Source organism: Sinocyclocheilus grahami, unplaced genomic scaffold, assembly GCF_001515645.1.
Source record: "Sinocyclocheilus grahami isolate Dianchi unplaced genomic scaffold, SAMN03320097.WGS_v1.1 scaffold145.1, whole genome shotgun sequence".
NCBI lineage: Eukaryota > Metazoa > Chordata > Actinopteri > Cypriniformes > Cyprinidae > Sinocyclocheilus > Sinocyclocheilus grahami.
This window is the reverse complement of record NW_015505324.1, coordinates 1,083,632-1,109,681: the sequence shown is the minus strand read 5'-3', so window position 1 is coordinate 1,109,681 and position 26,050 is coordinate 1,083,632. Positions and strand designations below refer to the sequence as shown.

Genomic DNA, 26,050 nt, shown 5'->3' with positions numbered 1-26,050 from the left:
CAAAATGACTCTGCAAAGTTACTGTCATGTTGTTTTGGCTGTGTTGATTTGAATTTTTATACCTGTAAGATGGGAGGTGTTAATTTTGACGACACTGTCTGAATCATTTGGATATAAAACACAGAAACACTTTAGACAGAAAGTGGTGGTTTGGATAACATCTTGATTTACAGTATGTGTTGCAGAACAATAAATGCTGTATATGAATGTGTCACGATGATGTACTTCACTGGCACAAAAAAAAATAGAGCCAACTGTTTTCATGTTTGTGGGTTTGATATGGGGTTTTCAAAGGAATACTTCACCCAAAAATGAACATTTTCAAACAGTTTACTCACCCCCTGGCTATCCAAGATGTAGATGTGTTTCTTCATCTGAACAGATTTGGAGAAAATTAGAATTACATCATTTGCTCACCAATGGATCCTCTGCAGTGAATGGGTGCCATCAAAATGAGAGTTCAAACAGCTGATAAAAACATCACAATAATCCACAAATGCTAAGAAAATACTCACAGAGAAACGAGAATAACTTAGAATCTTCGTGACGTGTTAGGCCAACAACATTCCAAATGTTTTCGGTGTTGCCTGAACAAGACATTTCATACCATAGAATGTTGCTGATTTGCGAACTCCCAGTATGCACTGCAGCATGAATAAATTATGCAGGTAGTGTCATAAGCGTTTTGCTTAATAACAAAGAAGTAGAAGTAAACTCATACCGAACTGTAAAAAAATAAAAAAAATCAGGAGGTCCATAACTACATGATGATGAAAAACAGATGGCCTAAGACACTCAGCTGGCTCTGCTGCACAGATCCTTTAATTGATGTAACTGGGGAACATAAAACTAACGCAGTTAACTAAGCCAGTAGGATATATCCCAAGGTAATGTAAATGCATGTTAAAAACTGAAAGCGTTTTTCCTTAAGTCAAGGGCAGTTGAGAGACTGACCTTGCTGCTGAGTGTTGCTGCTGTGGTGTGGTGTTGTTTTGTTCACACTACGTAAATGATCCGCAACATGGGGAACAACTCTGTCACCCGATTCTACACGGTCCCCAAACCATGTTTTGTCACGAAAACACACAAGAGAAGTTGAACGGGAATGACACGCAACAAGAAGTGAAACAGGAGTTGTTTATTTGAAAATAGACGTCGGGAAGAAATTAGTGCTGCAAGCTGTTTGAGTGATGATTTGTTCTGAAAAATTGCGTCCGAGAACATGAACGTCACGTGTTGTCATCTTGGAATTATGGTAATTACGACATGGCATGAACACAGCATAAAGTTAAAACTGTCTGTTGAAACTGTCTTCATGTCTGTGGTCTCCCATGGTTTTAAAATCAGTTCAGATTTGAAAGTTGTCTAGTGTGTCCCAGGCATAAAACATTCAAAATATCTTTAGATATTGAAATGTAATCCCTGAAACTCTTACAGTATTTTCAATGTCAGGTGTTGTATTTTTTCTCCCTCCATTTACCACTACTTGAACTGATTAATGGATTGATATGTTGTGCAAGACTGCTATTGTGTGAAGGCCATGAAGTCAACTCATGAATAAACTCATGCATGAATGTAGCGGAGTGTTGGGAAATGAATTTACAGCAAGTCTCCAAACATTTTCCTGTCAGTTCAAATCTGGCTTACAAGTATCATTTATTTATGGAATATTGAGCGTGGCTGTTTTCAAGCAATGTTTTAAATCTGATCCGGTTTGTCACTTATTTCGCATATTTTCAATTATTCATTCCTGACTGCACTAGTATTTGCGAACTGTATTAAGGCATGACGTCTTTTTGAGGGATCAATCCTTTGTTTTCAGAGCCGAAAATGAAATAGGCTACAAAGTGAAATAGAAAGACAAAATAAAATAAATGATTAAACAAAAAGGCATATCATCCATTGCACCGTCATGTGCATATGAATATCTAAATTACAATTTAACGGTGGTGTGAAATGGAGTGTTCATAAATCATTATCATCTACAAAAGTTACATTTATGCTCCAGCAGACCCAAAAAACAGTCCTGAATTGGTCTCTTTTTCCTCTTGTCTTTTGTTTTCTAAGCAAAATAAAAATGTAAATAGTTTAGTTTTATTTATAGGAGTTATAAATCCAGTAATGAACAAACCGCACAATGGAAGTCACAAAATGTTTTATTTTATTTATTTATTCGTTTATTTATTTATTGTCAGTAACTTTGTCAGTTACACGATTTATATTTATGTAGTGTGTACTTTGTATCAAAGTCATGACTCGTGCTGTTTGCTCAGAGGTGTTTGGGACAGAAAACATAAATAAAGAAATGTTGTTATTTAGTGCTATAGTAGTTTAATAAGCTTGAAATGGACAGCTGGAGTGAACCTCCACTCCTACACTGTATACTATTTGAAATGTATTTTTTTCACGTGTTTAATTATGAACAGGTTCCATTATGGCTCTGGCAGGAGTGCGTGTAGTTGAGCTTGCAGGACTGGCCCCTGCACCCTTCTGCGGGATGATACTGGCGGACTTCGGTGCAAGAGTGATCCGGGTAGATCGGACAAAGGTGGCAATGACTGTAGATACTCAAGCAAGAGGCAAACGATCAGTGGCCTTGAATCTGAAGAATCCCAAAAGTGTGGCTGTTTTGAAAAGACTGTGTCCAGTCAGATGTGGTTCTGGAGCCCTATCGTAAAGGTCAGTGCCTTAATTAAAAGAAGCAAACATGACTCCACATTCACATGGTTAAATCTCATAATGTTCTACATAGGAAGACAGAGCATTTGCCAGTTAATCCATTTCTAGCTAGTTGGCAGGGCATATTTTATTGCTAGAATGTAGCATCTTCCTGACTCAATTAATATAAGTTTTTAATAACAGCGCCAGCGTACCCTTTTTTTTAAATATATAAAATATATGTTGTAATATAAATAAATACAATAAAAAAATAATATGTATTTATTTTTTATTTTGTGTTTTGTCTAGTTCTAATAGTGAATAATGTTACCTTTGCTAATCTTAATTATTATGGCAGTTCTGATAAACAGTAATTACAAAATAAACCAATGTTCTTCCATTTTAATGCAAGATTGTACAGCATGTTGCTTTACAATTAGTTATTTTTGTTTGCAAATTAATTACTCTTTGTTTTTTAAACTATTAACCTCTGCCCATATCGTTTATTTTGTCTAAATAATTTGAGTTGCTTTAATGAAAGCATTGTTGATTAACATAAATTGTTTTTTTTTTTAAAAAAAAAAAAAAAAAAAAAGTATTTACTCATTTAAGCCTGCAGGCAGCCACACAGACAGCTGAAATTCTACCACTCTTTTTTTCATCATTAAATAGATTAAACTAAAATTTAATTAATTGCATTTAATTAAAATTAAGCAAAAACAAGAAAAAATAAGATAAAAATACAATAATACATGCCAGTTGTTTTTAAAAACAACTGGCATGTATTTTATTTTATCTTAGTTTTTGTTTAATTTTCTTATTCTTTTTAATTATATATATTCTCAATCTTTTTAGTTGTATTAGTATGTGGTGTGCATAGATGTTCACCCTATGTCCCGATGACCGAAGTGCTAATGCCGCGTACTTAATCTTGCTTTGAAACCATAATGACTCTATTGCTATTCATGTTTGGCCCTCAAAAGTAGAAAGTTTCCTTATAAGTCACCTACTGTGGCCAGTGCAATGTACTAATGGCTTCTGTATTCAAAATCTTTCATGATCTCTTTGATCTTTGTCCTCTAAACTCCTTTATTGATTTCTTTCCTCTTTTTTATCTTCCTTATCTAATTCTCTCTCTCACCACAGGTCTGGTCTTAGATGATGCTGACCTGCCCACACAAATGAGTGTATCTGATTGGCCGCAGGTCAGGCTGACATTCACCCGGGTCTTTGCCACCAAGACGCAAGCGGAGTGGAGTCGGATTTTCAATGGGACATTGTACAGTGACTGTGCTGTCACTGGATGAGGTATTCTCTCACCCCCACAACCAGGCACGGGGGTCGTTCTTCAAGGACTCTCAGGGGGAAATTAGCCCCCGACCTGCACCCATTCTATCCTGCTCCCTCGCAGAGCCCTGCCACTCCCGGGACCCCTTCATCGGAGAGCACACTCGCTCTGTGCTGAAGGAGTACAGGTTTGAGCAAGCACAAATAGAACAGCTCTTGTCTGCCGGTATCATAGAGTGTAACGAAGCTAAAGCACGTCTATAAATCAAAGATTCTGACTGGAGAATCATTACACTTTGTGGCCAGTGATGCAGCGCGGGAATCTGAGCACTTCAACTCCTCTGTCTCGAGTGTGAGGGGGCATTTCAGAACAAAATTACTCTCCCTTGTGAATCAGTGGGTGCTGCTGTCGAAGTGGACTAAATGATCCTGGACTTTTCAGTTAAAATTTCCAAAGCATTCAACTCTCATTTGTAATTGCTGTGGTGAAAGTCAAGTGGGATTTAATTAAAGGCTGTTGCAAATATTCTGTATTAATCTTAACATCCCTATTTTTGTCAGCAACCTCATTCAACAAAGATATTCAATATTGACTTATTTTTTTAAGACTGTTCTGAATTAATAATAGGATTGTGAGGGCATTTTATTTGTAGTTGATTAAAGTGTACCACTTTTGGTTCTGAATTGAAATCCTTGACTAATAAGTGCCTTTAGCAAGAATAGCTGAGTGTGAGTCATAGCCTAATTAACTGAGTGAAATAGTTGCCTTTGCCTAATTGTTAGGCAGCGCTGATGAGCCAAGATAATGGTATTAGGATAAAACCAATTAATGATTCCGCTTAAGATGAAGTTTTCTGTTGTCATAATATCGCTACTTGTATAAAATGTAACACTTGGTCAACATGGAAGTGGCCTTGTAATAATACAGATAGCTGTTTTATGGCCTGTATTTACTATTTGTAATGGGGTCAGTAAGTTTGGTTTTTGTCACTTAAGGCCAATTCACACTGTACTGACAATGACAACAGACACGTTTGTTGGATCAGTGTGTTAGCCCGTCTGTGTCTGTTAGCATTGGTCAACGTAGGGCTGGGCGATATAGCAAAAAAATGTATCAACGATATAATGTTTTATATCGTTCGGTATTGATAATTATTGACATTTTTTATAACCATTTTTAAAACAAAAAGCAATAGAATTATTTTTTTTTATTTAACCACTGTATTTATAATTGACACAATTTATTGAGACAAACAATATATTTTTTGTTTTAACATTCAAACACAATAAAAATTCAACAAATATCTAATTTCTAATGTTTTATATGCAGATTAAATGGGTCTTTATTGTATAGGTCTAATTGTCTCCCGAGGCCACAGGAGGGCGCAATGAGCAAAATAATGCACAATAAAAATTCAACAAATATCTAATTTCTAATGTTTTATATGCAGATTAAATGGGTCTTTATTGTATAGGTCTAATTGTCTCCCGAGGCCACAGGGCAGCGCATTTAGCAAGTAACTCTATATAAAAAAATGTGCATTACGTCTAAATTAATTCATAAAAATCAAATATAATTTCGTAAATTGCATAAACAATTATGAACAAAACAGCATCATGTATTTATGCATTGCTTAATCCAAAGAGCCGAAGCGCCATTCACACAGACTGCATTTAAAAACATATGAGACTATGAAAAGGAATAAACCTCCACAGATTTGTGACGTGGTTTCTAAAAGTTTAAACTGTTTTAACTTCGCATTACTTTCTATACATCTCTTGTGTGAGACACGAGTGCAGCAGTCGTATTTGTCAGTCTAAAAAATGCGCTGAATGTGTTCTGTGTGAACCCACACGGAATTTCTCTAATATTTTGAATGAATAGCGCAGCAGTGGCGCGTCTCGTGGGCTAGACTAACAAAACATTAAAATGCAACGACGTCACTTACATCATCATCACAGCATCTCGCGCGCCACTGATGACGCTCCCTGACGCACTAACATTCAAATGCAAATGTTTATTTTAAATTCGAATAATATTCATTCTTTATTCACAATCTCCTCATCACAGGCCGGCACAGCACTCATTTCAGCATGTGTTAAATTGTGTGTGCTGTCTGCGTCACTCATAGTACGTGCCTATATTGTGCGCTATATCGAACAATTCTATGGATATCGAAGAAGGTGTACCGTCGATAAATATCGATACCGTTTTATCTCCCAGGCCTAGGTCAGCGCTTATTTTTGCCTATTGAATTGGTGTTTTTTGGGTCTTCAAATGTCTATGAAATGACATACTGTAATCTGGGGACCATTGTATTGGTCTACATATGTTGGTGTGGTATAAATGGTCCCTTATGCTTACCAGGGCTACTTTTAATATAATAAAAACAGTAATATTGTGAAATATTATTGTAATTTAAATTAACTGTAATTTAAGACTGTTCTGAATTAATAATAGGATTGTGAGGGCATTTTATTTGTAGTTGATTAAAGTGTACCACTTTTGGTTCTGAATTGAAATCCTTGACTAATAAGTGCCTTTAGCAAGAATAGCTGAGTGTGAGTCATAGCCTAATTAACTGAGTGAAATAGTTGCCTTTGCCTAATTGTTAGGCAGCGCTGATGAGCCAAGATAATGGTATTAGGATAAAACCAATTAATGATTCCGCTTAAGATGAAGTTTTCTGTTGTCATAATATCGCTACTTGTATAAAATGTAACACTTGGTCAACATGGAAGTGGCCTTGTAATAATACAGATAGCTGTTTTATGGCCTGTATTTACTATTTGTAATGGGGTCAGTAAGTTTGGTTTTTGTCACTTAAGGCCAATTCACACTGTACTGACAATGACAACAGACACGTTTGTTGGATCAGTGTGTTAGCCCGTCTGTGTCTGTTAGCATTGGTCAACGTAGGGCTGGGCGATATAGCAAAAAAATGTATCAACGATATAATGTTTTATATCGTTCGGTATTGATAATTATTGACATTTTTTATAACCATTTTTAAAACAAAAAGCAATAGAATTATTTTTTTTTATTTAACCACTGTATTTATAATTGACACAATTTATTGAGACAAACAATATATTTTTTGTTTTAACATTCAAACACAATAAAAATTCAACAAATATCTAATTTCTAATGTTTTATATGCAGATTAAATGGGTCTTTATTGTATAGGTCTAATTGTCTCCCGAGGCCACAGGAGGGCGCAATGAGCAAAATAATGCAGCGCATTTAAATTGTCAACGCAAGGAAGTAACTCTATAAAAACGTGCATTACGTCTAAATTAATTCATAAAAATCAAATATAATTTCGTAAATTGCATAAACAATTATGAACAAAACAGCATCATGTATTTATGCATTGCTTAATCCAAAGAGCCGAAGCGCCATTCACACAGACTGCATTTAAAAACATATGAGACTATGAAAAGGAATAAACCTCCACAGATTTGTGACGTGGTTTCTAAAAGTTTAAACTGTTTTAACTTCGCATTACTTTCTATACATCTCTTGTGTGAGACACGAGTGCAGCAGTCGTATTTGTCAGTCTAAAAAATGCGCTGAATGTGTTCTGTGTGAACCCACACGGAATTTCTCTAATATTTTGAATGAATAGCGCAGCAGTGGCGCGTCTCGTGGGCTAGACTAACAAAACATTAAAATGCAACGACGTCACTTACATCATCATCACAGCATCTCGCGCGCCACTGATGACGCTCCCTGACGCACTAACATTCAAATGCAAATGTTTATTTTAAATTCGAATAATATTCATTCTTTATTCACAATCTCCTCATCACAGGCCGGCACAGCACTCATTTCAGCATGTGTTAAATTGTGTGTGCTGTCTGCGTCACTCATAGTACGTGCCTATATTGTGCGCTATATCGAACAATTCTATGGATATCGAAGAAGGTGTACCGTCGATAAATATCGATACCGTTTTATCTCCCAGGCCTAGGTCAGCGCTTATTTTTGCCTATTGAATTGGTGTTTTTTGGGTCTTCAAATGTCTATGAAATGACATACTGTAATCTGGGGACCATTGTATTGGTCTACATATGTTGGTGTGGTATAAATGGTCCCTTATGCTTACCAGGGCTACTTTTAATATAATAAAAACAGTAATATTGTGAAATATTATTGTAATTTAAATTAACTGTAATCTGTTTTAATTATTCCTGTGATGGCAAAGTTGAATTTTCTACAGCCATCACTCCAGTTTTCAATGCCACATGATCCTTCAGAAATCATTCTAATATGCTGATTTGGTGTTCAATAAACATTTGTTATTATTATCAATGTTGCAGACAGTTGTGCTGCTCGTTATTTTTGTGGAAACTGAGATACATATTGTTTACCCAAGGATCTTTCATGAATAGAAAGTTCAAAAGAATGGCATTAATTTGGCATGAAATCTTTTGTAACATTATAAATGTCTTCACTGTCATTTTTTGATAAATTTAATGGATACTTGTTTAATAAAAGCATTAATTTCCTCAAAAAAATTAATCTTACTGACCCCAAACTTTTGAACTGTAGTGTTTTTTTGTTTGTTTTTTTATTTAGAAAAGAGATTGTATAGAGCAAGACACATTTTCTTATGCTTGAAGATTGAGGTAAAATCATAATGAATTTGTAAAACAGTTATTAAAACTTGAGAGTTTACACTTTAAAGACTGTTTGGCTTCAAACAATACTTCTCTTGATAACATTCGGAATCATCCTTTCTCAAGTCAAATACTAATAGTAATCCCACAGAATGAGTTGCTGAATGATGTTTCATAACTACTCGAGCCTGAAATCGATTCTCATTCACATAGAGATATGTGTGGAATGTAGCATTTTAATCCACGTGGCACCATCTGACTGGTTCCCTGTGATTCACAGCTCGACCTCTATAGATTAAGTCCAGAGCTGACATTGTAAATACTAGTTTGGAGCTTTATCGTTCAACTATGCAGTAGGAATTAAGCGTTTCAAGACCGACAACTATGACTCTTCTAACCGAGGACCAGCCTTGCAGGTTCTCCGCACCGGACAGCCCACTCGCATCCATGGAGCACTACCCAGTGGACTCAGGGCCAAAAGAGGACTATTTGGACTGCATGGAACCAGCTGTGTTTGGAGCGGTGGAGCCCCCGAAGCACTCAAGAGGAAGGCTTATCATGCACGGCATGGTCATGTTTGGAAGGGAATTCTACTATGCCGTTGAGGCTGCGTTTGTTACGCCGGTGTTGTTGAGCGTTGGACTCCCCAGACATCTGTACAGCCTGGTGTGGCTCATCAGCCCTGTTTTGGGTTTTATCCTACAGCCGGTCATTGGCTCCACAAGCGACTACTGTAGGTCCCCATGGGGCCGAAGGCGACCGTACATACTCTTCCTCAGGATTATAATGTTAGTGGGCCTGACTTTTTTTCTAAATGGAGATGCGGTCACATCAGGTAGGTGCTGATGAAGTAAATGTGATGGATTTGTCCAGATCATGAAATCAGGAGCTACTTGTGTTCAATGCAATTTTAAAAACAGATAGCAAATTATATCTGCTCTTTCTTCACCACTAAATATGTGGTTAGGTTGAAATTTAAAAAGGAAATAATGACCAAGGAAGGAAGGGTAAGCAGATAAAGGAACTGCAAATAATTACAAAAATGTGATTACAATTGTTTTTCTCTTCCACTGTTTTTCACATTAAATGACCAATGAAAATGTGACTCAAAAATAGTTGTGTGTAATTAGACAGGAATATAACAGCTGGACATTGCATGGATTTCTTTTCTTTTTTTTAACCGCGTTAGGGGAGTTTTTACGTATTCCTACCATATTTCGTGTCATATTTTGTGTCATAATACTTCAAATCTAGAATTGTAATCATTTTCAATAAAGGGTGCTTGTTAATTTACCAAGCACATACATTTGAAATACTGAAGAAAACTTCTGTTTTCATTGCTATATATGTGTGTGTGTGTGTGTGTGTATTTGTTTGTTTGTAATTGTGCATAACCTTCCAAACAGTGTGCTTTTTTCCCCTGCTTTTACTGATTCTTGGAGCAAACTGAGAGAAAATATGCAACATATACCCGATAGGTTCTATCTTAACCTGATATAATCACATGATTGTTCACATTTCTTTTCACATCAGCAGCCAATGTGCTTGCTGCTCAACATTTACATACTCGGCTAGTGCTTGCTGTAGCAGTTGCAGTGCGCTTCAGAAACCCTCCACCTTCCCCAGCTCCACCTCTATAGATTTGCTACGGAGTGATTTCATGTATGTTACAAATGGGGGTTATTTCATATATGTTATATGTACAGCAGCAGTTTTTTCTGATCAGCAAATCAGCATATCAGAATGATTTCTGAAGGGTCATGTGACACTGAAGACTGGAGTAATGGCTGCTGAAAATTCAGCTTTGCCATCACAGGAATAAATTAAATTTTAAAATGTTAAAATTGAAAACAGTTACTCTAAATTGTAATAATATTTCACAATATTATTGTTTTTACTGTATATTTGAACCTATAAATGCAGCCTTGGTGATCATAACATACCCCAAACATTTAAACGGTAGTGTTGAAAATTACTGCTATATCATTTCAAAAAAATATAAATATATATATATATATCTTTTAAAAGGTTCACAGTTGTGTAAAATCATCAGATATTACATAGTTGTATAATATTAATACTAGATTTGTCAACATTTATAACAAATATCTAACATGACAGAACATATTATTTTGTATTTAATGGCATTTTGTAAAACTTTATTATTTTTGCAGAACATTTTAACAAATGTATTCAAAATAATTACTTGCTAAAGAAACATTAGAAAACCAGACATTTATTTATCTTATGCACATTATTCCATTAAAAAGGTCATAGTTGGTGTAACAAGACCTAATACATTTTAATTCCATCCTAAAAGGAGAACAACACTTAAAGTAAAAGTACTATTAAAGTACTTTTAGTGCCTTATCTGACTTTTGAAGAAGCATTTTGGTTTTTACAAATAGAGCACATCCCACCGAACCTTTCAGTTGTGTTTGATTTTCTGAGCTTGATTTTTTTTCAAAGCAGTCTGCTGTGTTTCCTTGCAGGTTTAGGTGGAGCCTGTGGATACCTGATTGGAGCCATGGACTGGGGTCACTCTGCTCTTGGTGTCATACTGGGTTCAGAATACCAAGTTATCTATTTTTTCTCATCACTGACCTGGGGCATTTTTCTCACCATGCACCTTTTCAGCATCCCAGAGAAACCACTAATCAAAGATCACAGTTCGGACTCTTGTCCAGCCACGGCTCTGCTCCTGGAGAACACACATCATAACGGCTACGGCGCAGTATACAAAGTATACATATTTTCTGCCCTGAGTGAAGCCAATGCAGTCACACCCAGTATCAAGCAGCCTAGCAGCGAGGTTGGTCATTTGTGTTACCTTGAATCCCTTTCATGTGGCTTTTATTCTTGGCTTCAGCCTGCACCCAATTTCCCCTCACATTTTAATGACTTGTTTCAGACCTTGGAGCATCAGCCTTAGTGAGCTGTAATTAGGCTGGATACCTTTCACAGAAACAATTCCTCGTTTGGTCGATAATGAAAATGAGGACATGCCTTTTCCATTTTATTAAAAATACAACAAATAAGGGTATGTTAAGAGGTCTTTGTGGTGATGTGATGACGTTATGATTACTCATTATGGCCATATTGGGTGTAACTTAATTATGAGGTGTGAAAAATGTACATGGCTCTCAAAGTTCCCACTATTTTATTAAATCATTAAGTATTAAAACAGGCCCAGGTTTACAGTTAAAAATAGTTACATAATATAGCAGGGGATTTTAGACATATGTGTCTCATTATATGGTCGGGTCTACAACTCTGAGACCACTATGAAAATAACTGTTTTGTATTTGCATTAGTACAAAAAAAATAATATTTTCAGCATAATAATTTGAGAAAATTTGAATTAATAGTATAATAATGAATTGTTGTTATTGGTACTGTTCATAATAATAGTAATCCTTTAAAAGTTTAATATGTGTTTATAATTATTATTATTATATAATTGTACAAATAAATATAATAATAATAATGCAAAGAACATCTTGTTTTTCAATGGAAACAATAACATCTTATTGTCTGTACAAGAGTACATACATTTACTTATTTGATTAATGACCTAAAATAGTGCAGAATGTTAAATATTTCTTTTTTTTTCCAGCTGTGTTTTACAAGCTTGTAAACCACATATTTCAGACGTTTGCACCCAACGTCTTATATTATAAGGTAAAAAGAAAGGTAAATCCTACTAATCCTGTCAGTCTAAACCCCAAGTCTCGCAATCATTAACCTCCTACAAACCTCACATAATCTGCCATCTGTCCCTAAGAAAGAGTTCTATTCCACCAAACACTGCTCTTGGACAAAATGTTCAGAACATATAGTTCTTGTTAATGTACAAATGAGAAGGGAGGCTTGTTTCATGGATAGAACACTGGCTTAATTAGGCTGATAAAAGTCTCAAATGAAACTCGAGACTTGAAGGGAAATTGTGTTCAAATTATGGGAGACATCAGTTGCATTTCATGCATGAGTGTGTATAAACACTAAATCAGTACAACAGGCTAAAGTAAGATGCAAAGCGAGAAATGTGACATTGACAAGTTTAATTTTGGCTCTAGAGAAGCATTTTTTTAAAGTCCTTCCTTAAAAATGTCCAGTAAATTTTAAATGAAAATGCATGTATAAATGTATATATAGTACATGATACATACTCCATGCATGCATTATGCTAGTATCTGTACTACTGTAAGTTTGCAAAATTAGTAATGAGTTTCTGACTTTATCTCCATATTCATTATAAGACCTTTAACAAATCATAACACTGTTCATAAGAGTATTAATTCATTCATTTCACACCATTGCCCAACCAATATATATTTATTTTCCATCAGTGAGTCCATTTATTTACAGAGAGATCCCCATCCCTATAGTGATATCACAGTAATGAAAACAACCCTTTGTGGTTATGAAAACATGTCACATCCATATTAATGTTTCCTTAACCTTCGAAGTGTGTCAATTTATTTAAATGTAAAAGTACATTCTTTTATCAAGGTATAATGTGCAGAGTGTGCTATAAGACCTTCATACTTGTTACTGCATGAAGCTGACATGTTTTATGGAAACCCGATGATTCATATGATCACTATGCATTTTGCTATATATATCATAGCTCAATATGCACATATTATGCCATTTTGAATATTACCTTTCATGCAGTGTGTAATGTAGCTGTATATGAATGTAAACAATCTGCAAAGTTGTAAAGCCGAAAGTGCACAATAAATAGTTATTTGTCTCCCAAAAGACAAAATCTGCTCTGAACAGCCGCAATGAGTCGTCAGTGATTCCAATCCCACTTCCGGGACGGCTACATGTTATGGGGTAACACATTTACAAAATGCCCATCTATGTTCTACGTTGGCCGGCCGTGAACAACCCTCAAACACTGTAGCTTGTTCGTGTGGTTAAAATCATGTTGAAAAGATGCTGTGTCCTACACTGTGAAAGTAAATTTGTTTTATTTTCACTTCCGAAAAAGAAATATGGAAGCCCGTTTCTGCCACTGAATAAAAAAATGTAAAAGGTAATTGCGACTTTTTATCTCACAATTCGGACTTTTTTTCTCAAAATTGTGAGTTTAAATCTTGAAATTGTGACTTTTTTTCTCAGAATTGCAAGTTTATATCTTGCGAGTTATAAAGTATAATTTTGAGGGGGGAAAATGTCAGAATTGCGAGATATGAACTCACAATTGCGAGAAAAAAAGTCAGAATTGCGGGATACAAACTCGCAATTGAGTTTATATCATGCATTTCTGAGAAAAAAGTCAGAATTGTGAGATAAAAAGTTGCAATAACCTTTTTTTTATTTTATTTCAGTGGCAGAAATGGGCTTCCATAGTAAGATGAGGCTGCAAAGAATCAGTGCTTAAAATTAATTTTCTCCACTGTAACACAGCAGTACAACCCCAATCTTTATGTGTGACCGCTTCTCTAATTCCGGGAGTTCAACACAGGATTCACAAAACTCTTGCTCTTGAAAGATGGTTCAGAATCCAGTTAATTTGGACCCGCTGGCTCCACTGAATCACAACCTGTATGCATACCAATCACAACAGACTGGGCCATCTGACCAATCAGAGCAGAGCAGGCTCACGGAAAGGATGGGCTTAGAGAGACTGAATCTTAGAACTGCTTCGAACTAATTGTGTGAGAATCGTTGGAAAATGAGGTGATTAAATGCATATTTTGAGAAAACGAATGCGTTTTTTTGACCTTGCATGCATGTAAACCTATTTTAGGAGACTGCCAAAATAATATTAGGAACCTTAAAAATGGCATAATAGGGGCACTTCAAATATTCACAGGTAAGTGTTCATGACCTTGAGTTTTTGAACCTTTCAGTAGATATTATCAGCCTGTGTGCATTACTGTGTTTCAGGTACAGAAGAGAATGACCCTGAAATCTCTACTGTCAGCTGTGATTAGCATGCCCTGCCATTACCGCTGTCTGTGTGTGAGTCATCTGTTAGGCTGGACGGCCTTCCTTTGCAACATGCTCTTCTTCACTGACTTCATGGGGCAGGTGGGTGAATGAGGTATTTGAGTTGTGCTTCGTTTGCACATCCCTATCTTTAAACAGGCTTTTTAGAGGGCTCAGAACAGCCATAAAATACACATGCTGACACTCCTAATGTCAAGTCAAGTCAAGTCACCTTTATTTATACAGCGCTTTTAACAATACAGATTGTGACAAAGCAACTGAACAGCATTAATTAGGAAAATAGTGTCAATAATGCAAAATGACAATAGTAAACACTCATTTTTCAGTTAAAGACAGTTCATCATTGAATTCAGTGATGTCAACATCCAGCTCAGTTTAAATAATATCTTTGCAATCATGTCAACGATAACGCTGGAAATGAAGTGTCCCCAACTAAGCAAGCCAGAGGCGACAGCGGCAAGGAACCAAAACTCCATCGGTGACAGAATGGAGAAAAAACCTTGGGAGAAACCAGGCTCAGTCGGGGGGCCAGTTCTCCTCTGACCAGACGAACCAGCAGTACGGAAAAATCAATATAAGACGTAATAAAACAGACGATGAATAATATTAACAACAATTATTATATGATGCAATCAAACTTATAGCAAAATGTGGTAGTTCTGTATGTTGTTTCAGGGTTGGCATCATCTGAGGTCCTCTGAGGGGTTGGCATCATCTCTTCTCAGGTGTTCTGGATCCAGACTGAAGCTTGTGTAAATCCTAGTTACCACGGGATGTTAATCCCGTGGCAAAAAACAGAGAAACAAATAAAAACATAATTAGCGTAGCTGCTGTTCCAACCAAGCAAAAATGATTTGTTTAACCCAAACTAACGAATAATAATGTGCATTCGATTAGATATAACTGCAGTAAAAGATTATGACTGCAGTAAAAGATTATGAGATGCATTATTTGAATGCTTGGCCAAAGAGATGTGTCTTTAATCTAGATTTAAACAGAGAGAGAGTGTCTGAACCCCGAACGGTATCAGGAAGGCTATTCCAGAGTTTGGGAGCCAAATGCGAAAAAGCTCTACCTCCTTTAGTGGACTTTGATATCCTAGGTACTACCAAAAGTCCAGAATTTTGCGACCTTAGGGAGCGTGATGGATTGTAGCAAGGTAGAAGACTAGTTAGGTACGCAGGAGCTAACCCATTAAGGGCCTTATAGGCAAGTAATAATATTTTGTAACTGATACAAAAAAAATGTAGATCAAGTTTCATCTGGTCTTGTTGAGATATATAGTTGAGTATCATCAGCATAACAGTGGAAACTAATCCCGTATTTCCTAATAATATTACCAAGTGGCAACATGTATATCGAAAATAGCAGAGGACCTAGGACAGATCCTTGTGGCACTCCATATTTTACTGGTGATAATTGAGATGACTCCCCATTTAAATGAACAAGGTGGTAGCGATCGGACAGGTAGGATCTAAACCATCTTAAAGCCTGCCCTTGGATACCTGTATAGTTTTGTAATCGATCTATCAGTATGTCATGATCTATAGTATCGAACGCAGCACTAAGATCAAGTAAAACTAGCAATGAGACACAGCCTTGGTCTGACGCAAGAAGCAAGTCATTTGTAATTTTAACAAGTGCAGTTTCTGTGCTATGGTGGGGCCTGAAACCTGACTGAAATTCTTCATAGAGATCATTTTTTTGCAGGAAGGAGCACAATTGAGCAGACACAACTTTTTCTAAAATTTTAGACATAAAAGGAAGATTTGAGATGGGTCTGTAATTAGCCAGTTCACTAGGATCTAGTTGTGGTTTCTTAATAAGAGGCTTAATGACCGCCAACTTGAATGTTTTTGGGACGTGACCTAAAGACAACGACGAGTTAATAATATTGAGAAGCGGTTCTTCTGCTACAGGTAACAACTCTTTCAGTAATTTAGTGGGTACAGGATCTAACAGGCATGTTGTTGGTTTAGATGCAGTAATAAGTTTATTTAGCTCTTCCTGTCCTATAGCTGTAAAGCACTGCAGTTTATCTTTTGGTGCGATGAATGAAGCTAAAGTATTATACGCTGTAGAATCTACATTTGCTATTGTATTTCTGATGTTATCTATTTTATCAGTGAAGAAATTCATAAAGTCATTACTATTAAACTGTGCGGGAATATTTAGATCGGGTGGCGTCTGGTTATTTGTTAATCTAGCCACTGTGCTAAATAAAAACCTAGGATTGTTTTGGTTATTTTCTATGAGTTTGTGGATATGCTCGGCCCTGGCAGCTTTTAGAGCCTGTCTATAGCTGGACATACTGTTTTTCCATCCACGCAATTCTAAAAACTTTCAAGTTAGTTTTTCTCCATTTGCGCTCAAGACTACGAGTTTTTTTTTCTTGAGAGAATGGGTATTACTGTTGTACCATGGCGCAGTACGTTTTTCTCTAACCTTTTTCAATTTGATGGGGGCAACAGCTTCTAATGTATTAGAGAAGATAGTGCCCATGTTGCTAGTTATTTCGTCTAGTTCATGTGTACTTATTGGTACACAGAGCAGTTGAGATAAATCAGGCAGGTTATTTGTGAATCTGTCTTTGGTGGCTGGAACAATAGTTCTGCCCGGACGATAACGCGGAGCCATATAGTTAATATTAGTAATACGCAGCATGCACGATACAAGGAAATGGTCAGTAACATCATCGCTTTGAGGTATGATATCTATATCAGTAAGATCAATTCCATGCGATATAATTAAATCTAGCGTATGATTAAAACGATGAGTGGGCCCGGTGACATTTTGCTTTACTCCAAAAGAGTTTATTAGGTCAGTAAACGCAAGTCCTAATGCATCATTTGTATTATCAACGTGAATATTAAAATCTCCGACAATTAGCGCTTTATCAACAGTAATCAATAGGTCTGAGAGGAAATCTGCAAATTCTTTTAGGAAATCTGTATACGGCCCTGGTGGTCTATACACAGTAGCCAGAGCAAGAGATACGATAGATTTCTTTTGCATATCTGACAGTGTAACATTAAGCATTAGTATTTCAAATGAGTTAAACCTGTATCCTGTCTTCTGAGTAACATTGAGAATATCACTATATATTGTTGCAACACCGCCGCCACGGCCAGTCTGACGGGGCTCATGCTTATAATAGTAGCTTGGTGGAGTAGACTCATTTAGACCAATATAATCATTAGGTTTTAGCCAGGTTTCAGTCAAGCAGAGTACATCAAAACGATTATCTGTGATCATTTCATTTACAATAACTGCTTTGGGTGAGAGTGATCTAATGTTTAGGAGCCCAAACTTTAAAAATGGTTTTTGTTCATTTATTTTAAATTGTTCTGGTTTAATCACGATCAGATTTTTTCTAGATCCTGCATTAAATTTATATTTTGACCTCACTATTCGGGGAACAGACACAGTCTTTATAGATTGGACAGCGCAAGTACTTCTATCATTTAAGCGGGTAGAACACAAGTCATCAGGGCAGTTATTTGAGATTTGACTTACTAGTCACATGGAGCGCAGCGTCCTGGAGATGTTGTCCGACATGAGCTCCGCCCCGACTCTGCTGGGATGCAGACCATCAGCGCGAAACAGCCTAGGACGCTCCCAGAAAAGATTCCAGTTATTAACAAAGAGCAGTTTCTGTTCTTTACACCATGACAATAACCATTCATTTAAAGCAAAAAGCCTACTGAACTTTTCATGTCCTCTTCGATACGTGGGAAGCGGTCCTGACACGATGATCGTCGTTGCGGGCGATGTGCGGCGCACCGTCTCGATCAGGCTCCTGAAGTCCCTCTTCAGCGTCTCCGTCTGCCGCAGCTTGGTGTCGTTAGCCCCCGCGTGAAGCACGACCGCTCCGGGGCTCTCGTCACCCTTCAGGATCGCGGGTATCTGCGCAGAAACATCGAGAACACGAGCACCAGGGAAACAGTGAGTGTGCACTTTACCTTCGGCTAACGTAGCACGGATGTGCCGGACGATGGAGTCTCCGATGATCACAGCGTCGCGTTCCGTCTCGCGTAGGGGAGCGAAGCGGTTCCGGGTGGAGATCTCGAAGACCGGAGGCGGCGGGGGGGGAGAGGTCGTCGCCCGGGACCTGGCTCGTGTCTTCCGCTGCGGCTGCACCCAGGGTCCGTGGTGTCCCGGCGCCGGAGTGAAGGACATCTGGGAAGATCGCGTCCTGGGTGCACCGGGCCTGTGCAGAGAAACACACGGAGTAGAGGTGGTGGGAGAGATAGCAGCGCGCTGTATACTTACCTCGGACTTGTGAGCGTCAGCCTGGGATGTTTCCAGCGCGGCTCTCCGCGCTCTCAGCTGGGTCTGCTTTACCACCAGGTCCCGGATCTGCTTCTCCACGGCCTCCAGCTCGACCTGCACCGAATGCATCTCGAACGTGTCCTCACCAGCACTCAAAGGTAGACACACATCCGCCATTAAAGCAAGTAACAGTGAGTAAAACAATGGTAATGTGTGTGAATAGAGTATTAGTGTAAGCGAGATTAGCGGCAACCACGCTGGCGATGCTAGCGGGCTATATGCTAATAGCGGACTCGAAAGTCAAAAATAGTAGTGCTAACAAAGCGCTCTGATTGTTTTTGTTGTAGAATACGATAGGGGATATATTCACACGTTATAAAACTGAAAAAGGATGGAGTATAAAATTGATTTTAAGATAAAAAAATTAGACGACAAAGAATTAACTTGACGGAGCTCAAACTCAAACCACACGGCAGCGAAGGTAATGCGAATAGTGTGCACCACACTAATGTTAGTGCACTACAGTCTAGTGCCTTCAACTGAAATCCCTGACCTACCGACTAACAGTTGTAGGTAAATACCACTTGATCTATTCTTGAGTGCAAAAAATAGTGTATGCAAAAGCATATTGTTCAAAAGTTTGGGGCCGGTAAGATATATATATATATATATTTTTTTTTTTTTTTACAAAAGCAGTCTATTTTGCTCACCAAGGCTTTGTTTATGTGATAAATATGTGATATGAATAAATAAAAGAAAGTTATCATCATATTTCTAGCATTTGTCTTTATTCATTTACCAAACCAAATAGATTTGATTTTAGTACTAAAGTACTTTAGAAAGAGTAGCATTTTGAAACTGAAAAATAGATCAATGGATGCTTTGATTTGTGGTTAAAAGGTAGCATAGTTCCTTTATCTTTATCTAAGCCACAACTGGCGTAGTCAGAGTTGAATTGAGATAAATGAGTCTCCTTGTAGGCAGCAAGGCTAAAGTATAGAGAAAGTTGTTCTGCTGACCTCAACAAGGTGAAAAACGTTGAGGGCAATGACTGGCCATTTCACCACTGATGAGGTGAATAGATATAAACTTAACGGGCTGTATGAGAACATGATTAGATCTTCACTGTGTAATAGCAGTAACAAAAGGCATGATGAATTTAAGAAGATGCCATCTTTGAAAGCTGAGGGTCATTAAAGAAACGGTATGAACCGTATGACTTGTGCATGAACCTTATTGAAGGCTAGTTTGTGGTAAGAGTTATAAAACTCTCAGTAGCCTTAAAACCAACCCACAAGACCACAGCAGAGCAGAGGATGCTGTCCTTTTGAATTTCCACGTGGTGTCTGAATGGAAAAAGCCTTGTGATGTTCCTGAACTTCACTTGAGTAGAATAATGTAAGCAGATACACCTGTGGAGAGGTTTTCTGGCTTTGTACTTAGTGTTTTTACCCCATTTGACAAAAGATCACCTAGGATGTGATGTTGTCACATGCTTTATCTTATGTTACATCCCTGGCATCTGTCTATACATTTATAGATTGTATATAAGGGGAACCCCTATGCTGAACACAATTCCACCTCCTATGCGACGTATGAGAGAGGGGTTGAAGTGGGATGCTGGGGCCTGTGCATCAACGCTGTCTCCTCTGCGCTCTATTCATGCGAGTAATATTGAACCATGACTCAACTGTTCATTCTTCCTGACTTTATCAAACTGCACTTTCTTAATGCATCCAGACAAAAGAAAACTGTTCAATTACAGTTTGATAATACATAAAGATTTCCATATGTGTCCATCCAGATGTGCAGAGGCTGCTCCTGCCATATATTGGCCTGAAGGGACTGTACTTCCTTGGCTACTTTGTGTTTGGTTTGGGAACCGGTTTGATCGGCCTGTTTCCAAACATTGTGGCCCCACTGACGCTGTGCAGTGTATTTGGAGTCATGTCCAGCACTCTCTACACCAGGGGTGGCGAACTCCGGTCCTGGAGAGCCCTGCAGAGTTCAGCTCCAACCCAAATGAAAACTCACCTGCCTGTATCTTCCTAGTAACCGTTCAGACCTTGATTAGCTTGTTCAGGTGTGTTTGATTAGGGTTGAAGCTAAACTCTGCAGGGCTGCGGCTCTCCAGGACCGACGTTCGCCACCCCTGCTCTACACCATCCCATTCAATCTCATCTCAGAGTACCACAAGACTGAAGAGGTCAGTTTTAGACTGTTAGGACAGGACATTTATAAACCGCTATATATATACGTCAAAGGAACTGCCTGAAGAGCTCAGAGACAGAATTGTGGCAAGGCACAGATCTGGCCAAGGTTACAAAAAATTTCTGCTGCACTTAAGGTTCCCAAGAGCACAGTGGCCTCCATTCCTTAAATGGAAGACGTTTGGGATGACCAGAACCCTTCCTAGAGCTGGCCGTCCGGCCAAACTGAGCTATCGGGGGCGAAGAGCCTTGGTGAGAGAGGTAAAGAAGAACCCAATGATCCCTGTGGCTGAGCTCCAGAGATGCAGTTGGGAGATGGGAGAAAGTTGTAGAAAGTCAACCATCACTGCAGCCCTCCACCAGTCGGGGTTTTATGGCAGAGTGGCCCGACGGAAGCCTCTCCTCAGTGCAAGACACATGAAAGCCTGCATGGAGTTTGCTAAAAAACACCTGAATAAGATTCTCTGGTCTGATGAGACCAAGATAGAACTTTTTGGCCTTAATTCTAAGCGGTATGTGTGGAGAAAACCAGGCACTGCTCATCACCTGTCCAATACAGTCCCAACAGTGAAGCATGGTGGTGGCAGCATTATGCTGTGGGGGTGTTTTTCAGCTGCAGGGACAGGACGACTGGTTGCAATTGAGGGAAAGATGAATGCGGCCAAGTACAGGGATATCCTGGACGAAAACCTTCTCCAGAGTGTTCAGGACCTCAGACTGGGCCGAAGGTTTACCTTCCAACAAGCCAATGACCCTAAGCACACAGCTAAAATAATGAAGGAGTGGCTTCACAACAACTCTGTGACTGTTCTTGAATGGCCCAGCCAGAGCCCTGACTTAAACCCAATTGAGCATCTCTGGAGAGACCTAAAAATGGCTGTCCACCAACGTTTACCATCCAACCTGACAGAACTGGAGAGGATCTGCAAGGAGGAATGGCAGAGGATCCCCAAATCCAGGTGTGAAAAACTTGTTGCATCTTTCCCAAAAAGACTCATGGCTGTATTAGATCAAAAGGGTGCTTCTACTAAATACTGAGCAAAGGGTCTGAATACTTAGGACCATGTGATATTTCAGTTTTTCTCTTTTAATAAATCTGCAAAAATGTCAACAATTCTGTGTTTTTCTGTCAATATGGGGTGCTGTGTGTACATTAATGAGGAAAAAAAATTACTTAAATGATTTTAGCAAATGGCTACAATATAACAAAGAGTGAAAAATGTAAGGGGGTCTGAATACTTTCCGTACCCACTGTATATATATATAAATGTGTGTGTGTGTGTGAATACTTGATGAATGAATAATACTTTTATTCAGTAAAGGTGCATTAAATTGATTACAAGTTACAGTAAAGACATTTATAAGCCAAAAGGTTATGTCAAATAAATGCTGTTCTTTTGAACTTTCTGTTCAAAGAATCTTAGTGATATTTTCCAAAAAAAACATTAAGCAGCTGTTTTCAGCATTGATAATAATAAAAAAAAGTTTCTTCAGCAGCAAATCGGAATGATTTCTGGAGGATCATGTGACATAGAAGACTAATGTAATGACTGCTGATATACAATATACAATATATAGCTTGCTTGTGGTTGTGTAGAAGTAAATTATTATTATTATTTTTTAAATAATTGAATCTAATGCAAAGATATAAATGCTTATCAGTAAGGGCTAGTGTACATTCAGCCAGTCATCATAACAAACTAAACACTGACAGGATAATCAGGACCCTTATGTGAAGATGGTGGGTATTTTATCATCCTGATGGTGTTTATTTTGTGATTAAAAAAACATCTTACTAAACATTATTCAACTTATTGCATGGACACTTAGCAAATATGTAAAAACATAAAGCTCTTATACTGATAAATATTTATTTGAATTGAAATTATTAAATTGCTTTGTAGAGCTGGTGGAGAGACAGTAGATGAGCAAACATAAGCTAAGAAACATAAGTTTCCCCAGATGAGTTCAATAAGAACATTTCTTAATTCAAGATAGTACTTCACTTGTTTTAAACATAGATTTTCACTTTGGTTAGCCTCTATCTAAAACCCATTAAAGCATGAAGTTGCAAGAAAACCGAAAATCAAATTACAAATCTAAATCAATCCCTGAAACGCAGACTGAATTATAATCAAAATGTTGATTAAATCCTGCAAATCCAACTTGGCTTGTTACTTACATTTGAATGATTGTTATGTGTTGGTTCACAGAGCTTGAAATTGGCTTAGAAGTCATGAACATGCTGTCTTAAGTGTCAAAGAGCAAACACAATGCTCTCTGCAAGGCTTCGATCTATAGATCCACTGATTTCACTATATTATTTTTCTCACATTTTGTTTTTAAACAAAATTAGATTTAAGACAAATTATAAACGAAAAGGTGTCATTTTATTATTGCTTGGACAAAATGCTGCACTTTTCTTGAAATATGTAAAATAACAAAACTAAAACAAAAACCATCTAAACTTTTCTAAAGATGGTCAGTTCCCCTCAGAGATAAATTCATATAAACTCCCACCATCAAATGTATCGCGATTTGTTTAACATCTCAACCGATTTGAATTTGACACATATTTGAATTAATGTTCAACAGGCTGGCTGTGCATCCTTATAGCCCTACTTTTCAGATGATAGAAACATCTCTCTTTTTTTTGCAATGCTGTATAGATGTTTTCTGATATTTTAAGTCCATGTGCAAAACATTTGTCAAGGATTTAGCCTTTTTCTCATGCAAAGCATCTGTCTTGTCAGAGGTGCAAAGGAAATTGGGCAGTGATGAACCAGCTCTTGAGGGCCGTGGCACTGGCATGGACTGCGCAGCTCTTACCTGCATGGTGCAGCTAGGTCAGGTCATAGTGGGAGCTGGTCTTGGAGCCCTGGTCAATCTAGCAGGCAGTGTGATTGTGGTGGTTCTCTCTGCCTCAACAGTATCCCTAATTGGCTGCCTCTTTATAGCTCTCTTTATGTGATGTACAGATTAAGCCTCACATATACACCCTTTCTCTATTTCATATGGTCCATCTCCTCTATTCACTGAGATAGAGCAGGAAAAAGACACATTTTGTGGGTACTGTGCCAGACTACTGTGCTTGACTGTTCACTGATTCCATTAAGTCTTTCTCTGTGCACTCCAGTTCACATGCCACATTCTAAAATAACAACCTTCATCATCAGTCAGGTTGAAAGAAAGATTATATGTACACAAAGAACATTTGACAAAATTGCATGGTTTGGATGTTTTGTTTATGCATGTTCCTTGCTCTTTTGAGATGAATTGTTTTTGAGAGAATTAATATTATCATGTCCACTGTCAAACTCCATATAATATTCATTTTAAACAAAACAATGACTGGATTCGAACCTTTCAGATTTACAGATATAACTGTTGGTAGCGAGCTGAGCCTCAGATGTAAAGTGTTTCAGCTTGTAATTATTTAAATTATACCTTTTTATATACATTTAATTAAGACAAACATCTTTATGCGGGTGGTGTTAATAATTTTTTAATCTGACGACAAAGTCGGACATATCAATAAAATCAAACATAAATAACTGACAAGATTTACATAGTCACAGTTCACATGTAGGCCTATGACGATAACACACCTTCTTAATGATCCACATGATGTTCACCCTGCTGCAAAAACATCTTAAACCAGCCTAAGATGGTTTGCTGGTCTTCACTGTCTCCTAACCTTGTCAGGCTAGTAAACTGGCTGATTTTGGAGAATTTTTTAAAAAATTTTTTAGAGGATTTAACTTCAACCCATCACTGGCTGATGTAAGATGTTTATTAGCAGGGTAATGGTTTGCTTTGGGTAATTGTTGAACAAAAATACATATTTGTACCTTACTGTGAATAAATAGGTGAATATAAATCCGGTATTGTTGACACATTCATGGTTTAAAAAAATGCAAACAATGCAAATGTATTATTATTTGTAAACCAACTGATACATTATTAAAGTAGAATTAAAATATAATTCAATTAGAATCAAATTCGAATTAAATATGAATCCACGTTGTGCCTCTGTGAATAGGCTCTAAAAGGTTTTAATGAATACAAAAACTTGCCTTTCTAATTAGATTGTTTTCACAGTTCCAAATTAGAGTATGAGCAGGGCAGAGTAGAAGTTGAACAGGGAGCGAAGTTAAAGGGCTTCTCACTAGTGAGAGGGTGAAAATGTAAAACCCGGAATGGATTTCAGCGTTTAGAATGGGGAGGATCCCTTCCACTTCTGCAAGGTGTTCCAAACCGGAACTCTTTCAGTCTGCGCATTGGTTTAGTTGGAGGGGGGAGAAAAACAAAATCGTACAAACTAATTAATTTGCCATTTTGTCTGAGTCTGAAACATTTCCCATCAACTTCACAACTTCGCGTTATGTGCTGTTAGGCAGAGGGTCGTTTTTGCCGTTATACATGACAGCCCCCGGAGGATAAAAAATAAGCGCTGGCTCCGCGGGGCTGAGCGGAACCAGTACTGGACCGTGTTCATCCTGCTCGGGCTTCGTGGACGCGGTAAACGGTCTCATGTTCGTCTCAGAAGGCGATGTGATTTGCCAAAACAGCTTTTTCAACGCTTTTCTGAATTCCCTTCTCATCAGACAGTACAGAATGGGATTGAGACAACTGTTTGAATGAGCCAAACATACTGTAACTGGAAAAATATACACTTGTGTGGTGTAATACTCGTAACTGAAGTGCACTACATTGAGTTTTATTAAGATTCCCCACGCTGTTAACGCCTGATTCGGTAGCCAGCACAGGAAAAAAGACAAAACGACGATAGTCACAGATTTAGTCACTTTTGATCGCCTCTTAGCACTGGAGGTGTTCACGTTTTTGTTAGTTATGAAGCGTAGGAGAAGCAGGTAACAGACAGTGATTATTACGAACGGAATGAGGAACCCCAGAAGTACTTTTTGCGCTTGATATAACCCCAGCCAAAATTGCGCATCTCCACTCCGGTCGGGAAATTTCACCAGGCACAGTTCTTCGTTGGATACCGTGGCGGTCGTTGAAAATATCGCGTT

General features: G+C 37.8%; 2 protein-coding genes and 1 pseudogene across 2 annotated transcripts; 2 read left to right on the top strand and 1 right to left on the bottom strand.

The window, feature by feature from the left end:
• Positions 1 to 2,430: 2,430 nt before the first annotated feature.
• LOC107591732 (alpha-methylacyl-CoA racemase-like) lies at positions 2,431 to 5,065 on the top strand (annotated as a pseudogene).
• A 3,834-nt stretch (positions 5,066 to 8,899) lies between these two features.
• On the top strand, positions 8,900 to 23,997 carry LOC107591731 (membrane-associated transporter protein-like). Its single transcript, XM_016280965.1, has 7 exons — positions 8,900 to 9,403; positions 10,932 to 11,380; positions 14,470 to 14,613; positions 20,345 to 20,468; positions 20,609 to 20,776; positions 23,768 to 23,911; positions 23,993 to 23,997. Exons 1-7 carry the CDS (start codon positions 8,953 to 8,955, stop codon positions 23,995 to 23,997), a joined length of 1,485 nt encoding a protein of 494 aa, XP_016136451.1. The 5' UTR covers positions 8,900 to 8,952.
• Positions 23,998 to 25,048: 1,051 nt separating this feature from the next.
• Positions 25,049 to 26,044, bottom strand: LOC107591747 (relaxin-3 receptor 1-like; the record flags this gene model as incomplete). Its single annotated transcript, XM_016280984.1, has 1 exon — positions 25,049 to 26,044. A coding segment is annotated over one exon (648 nt), but the record flags the coding sequence as incomplete, so codon positions are not given.
• Positions 26,045 to 26,050: the final 6 nt, after the last annotated feature.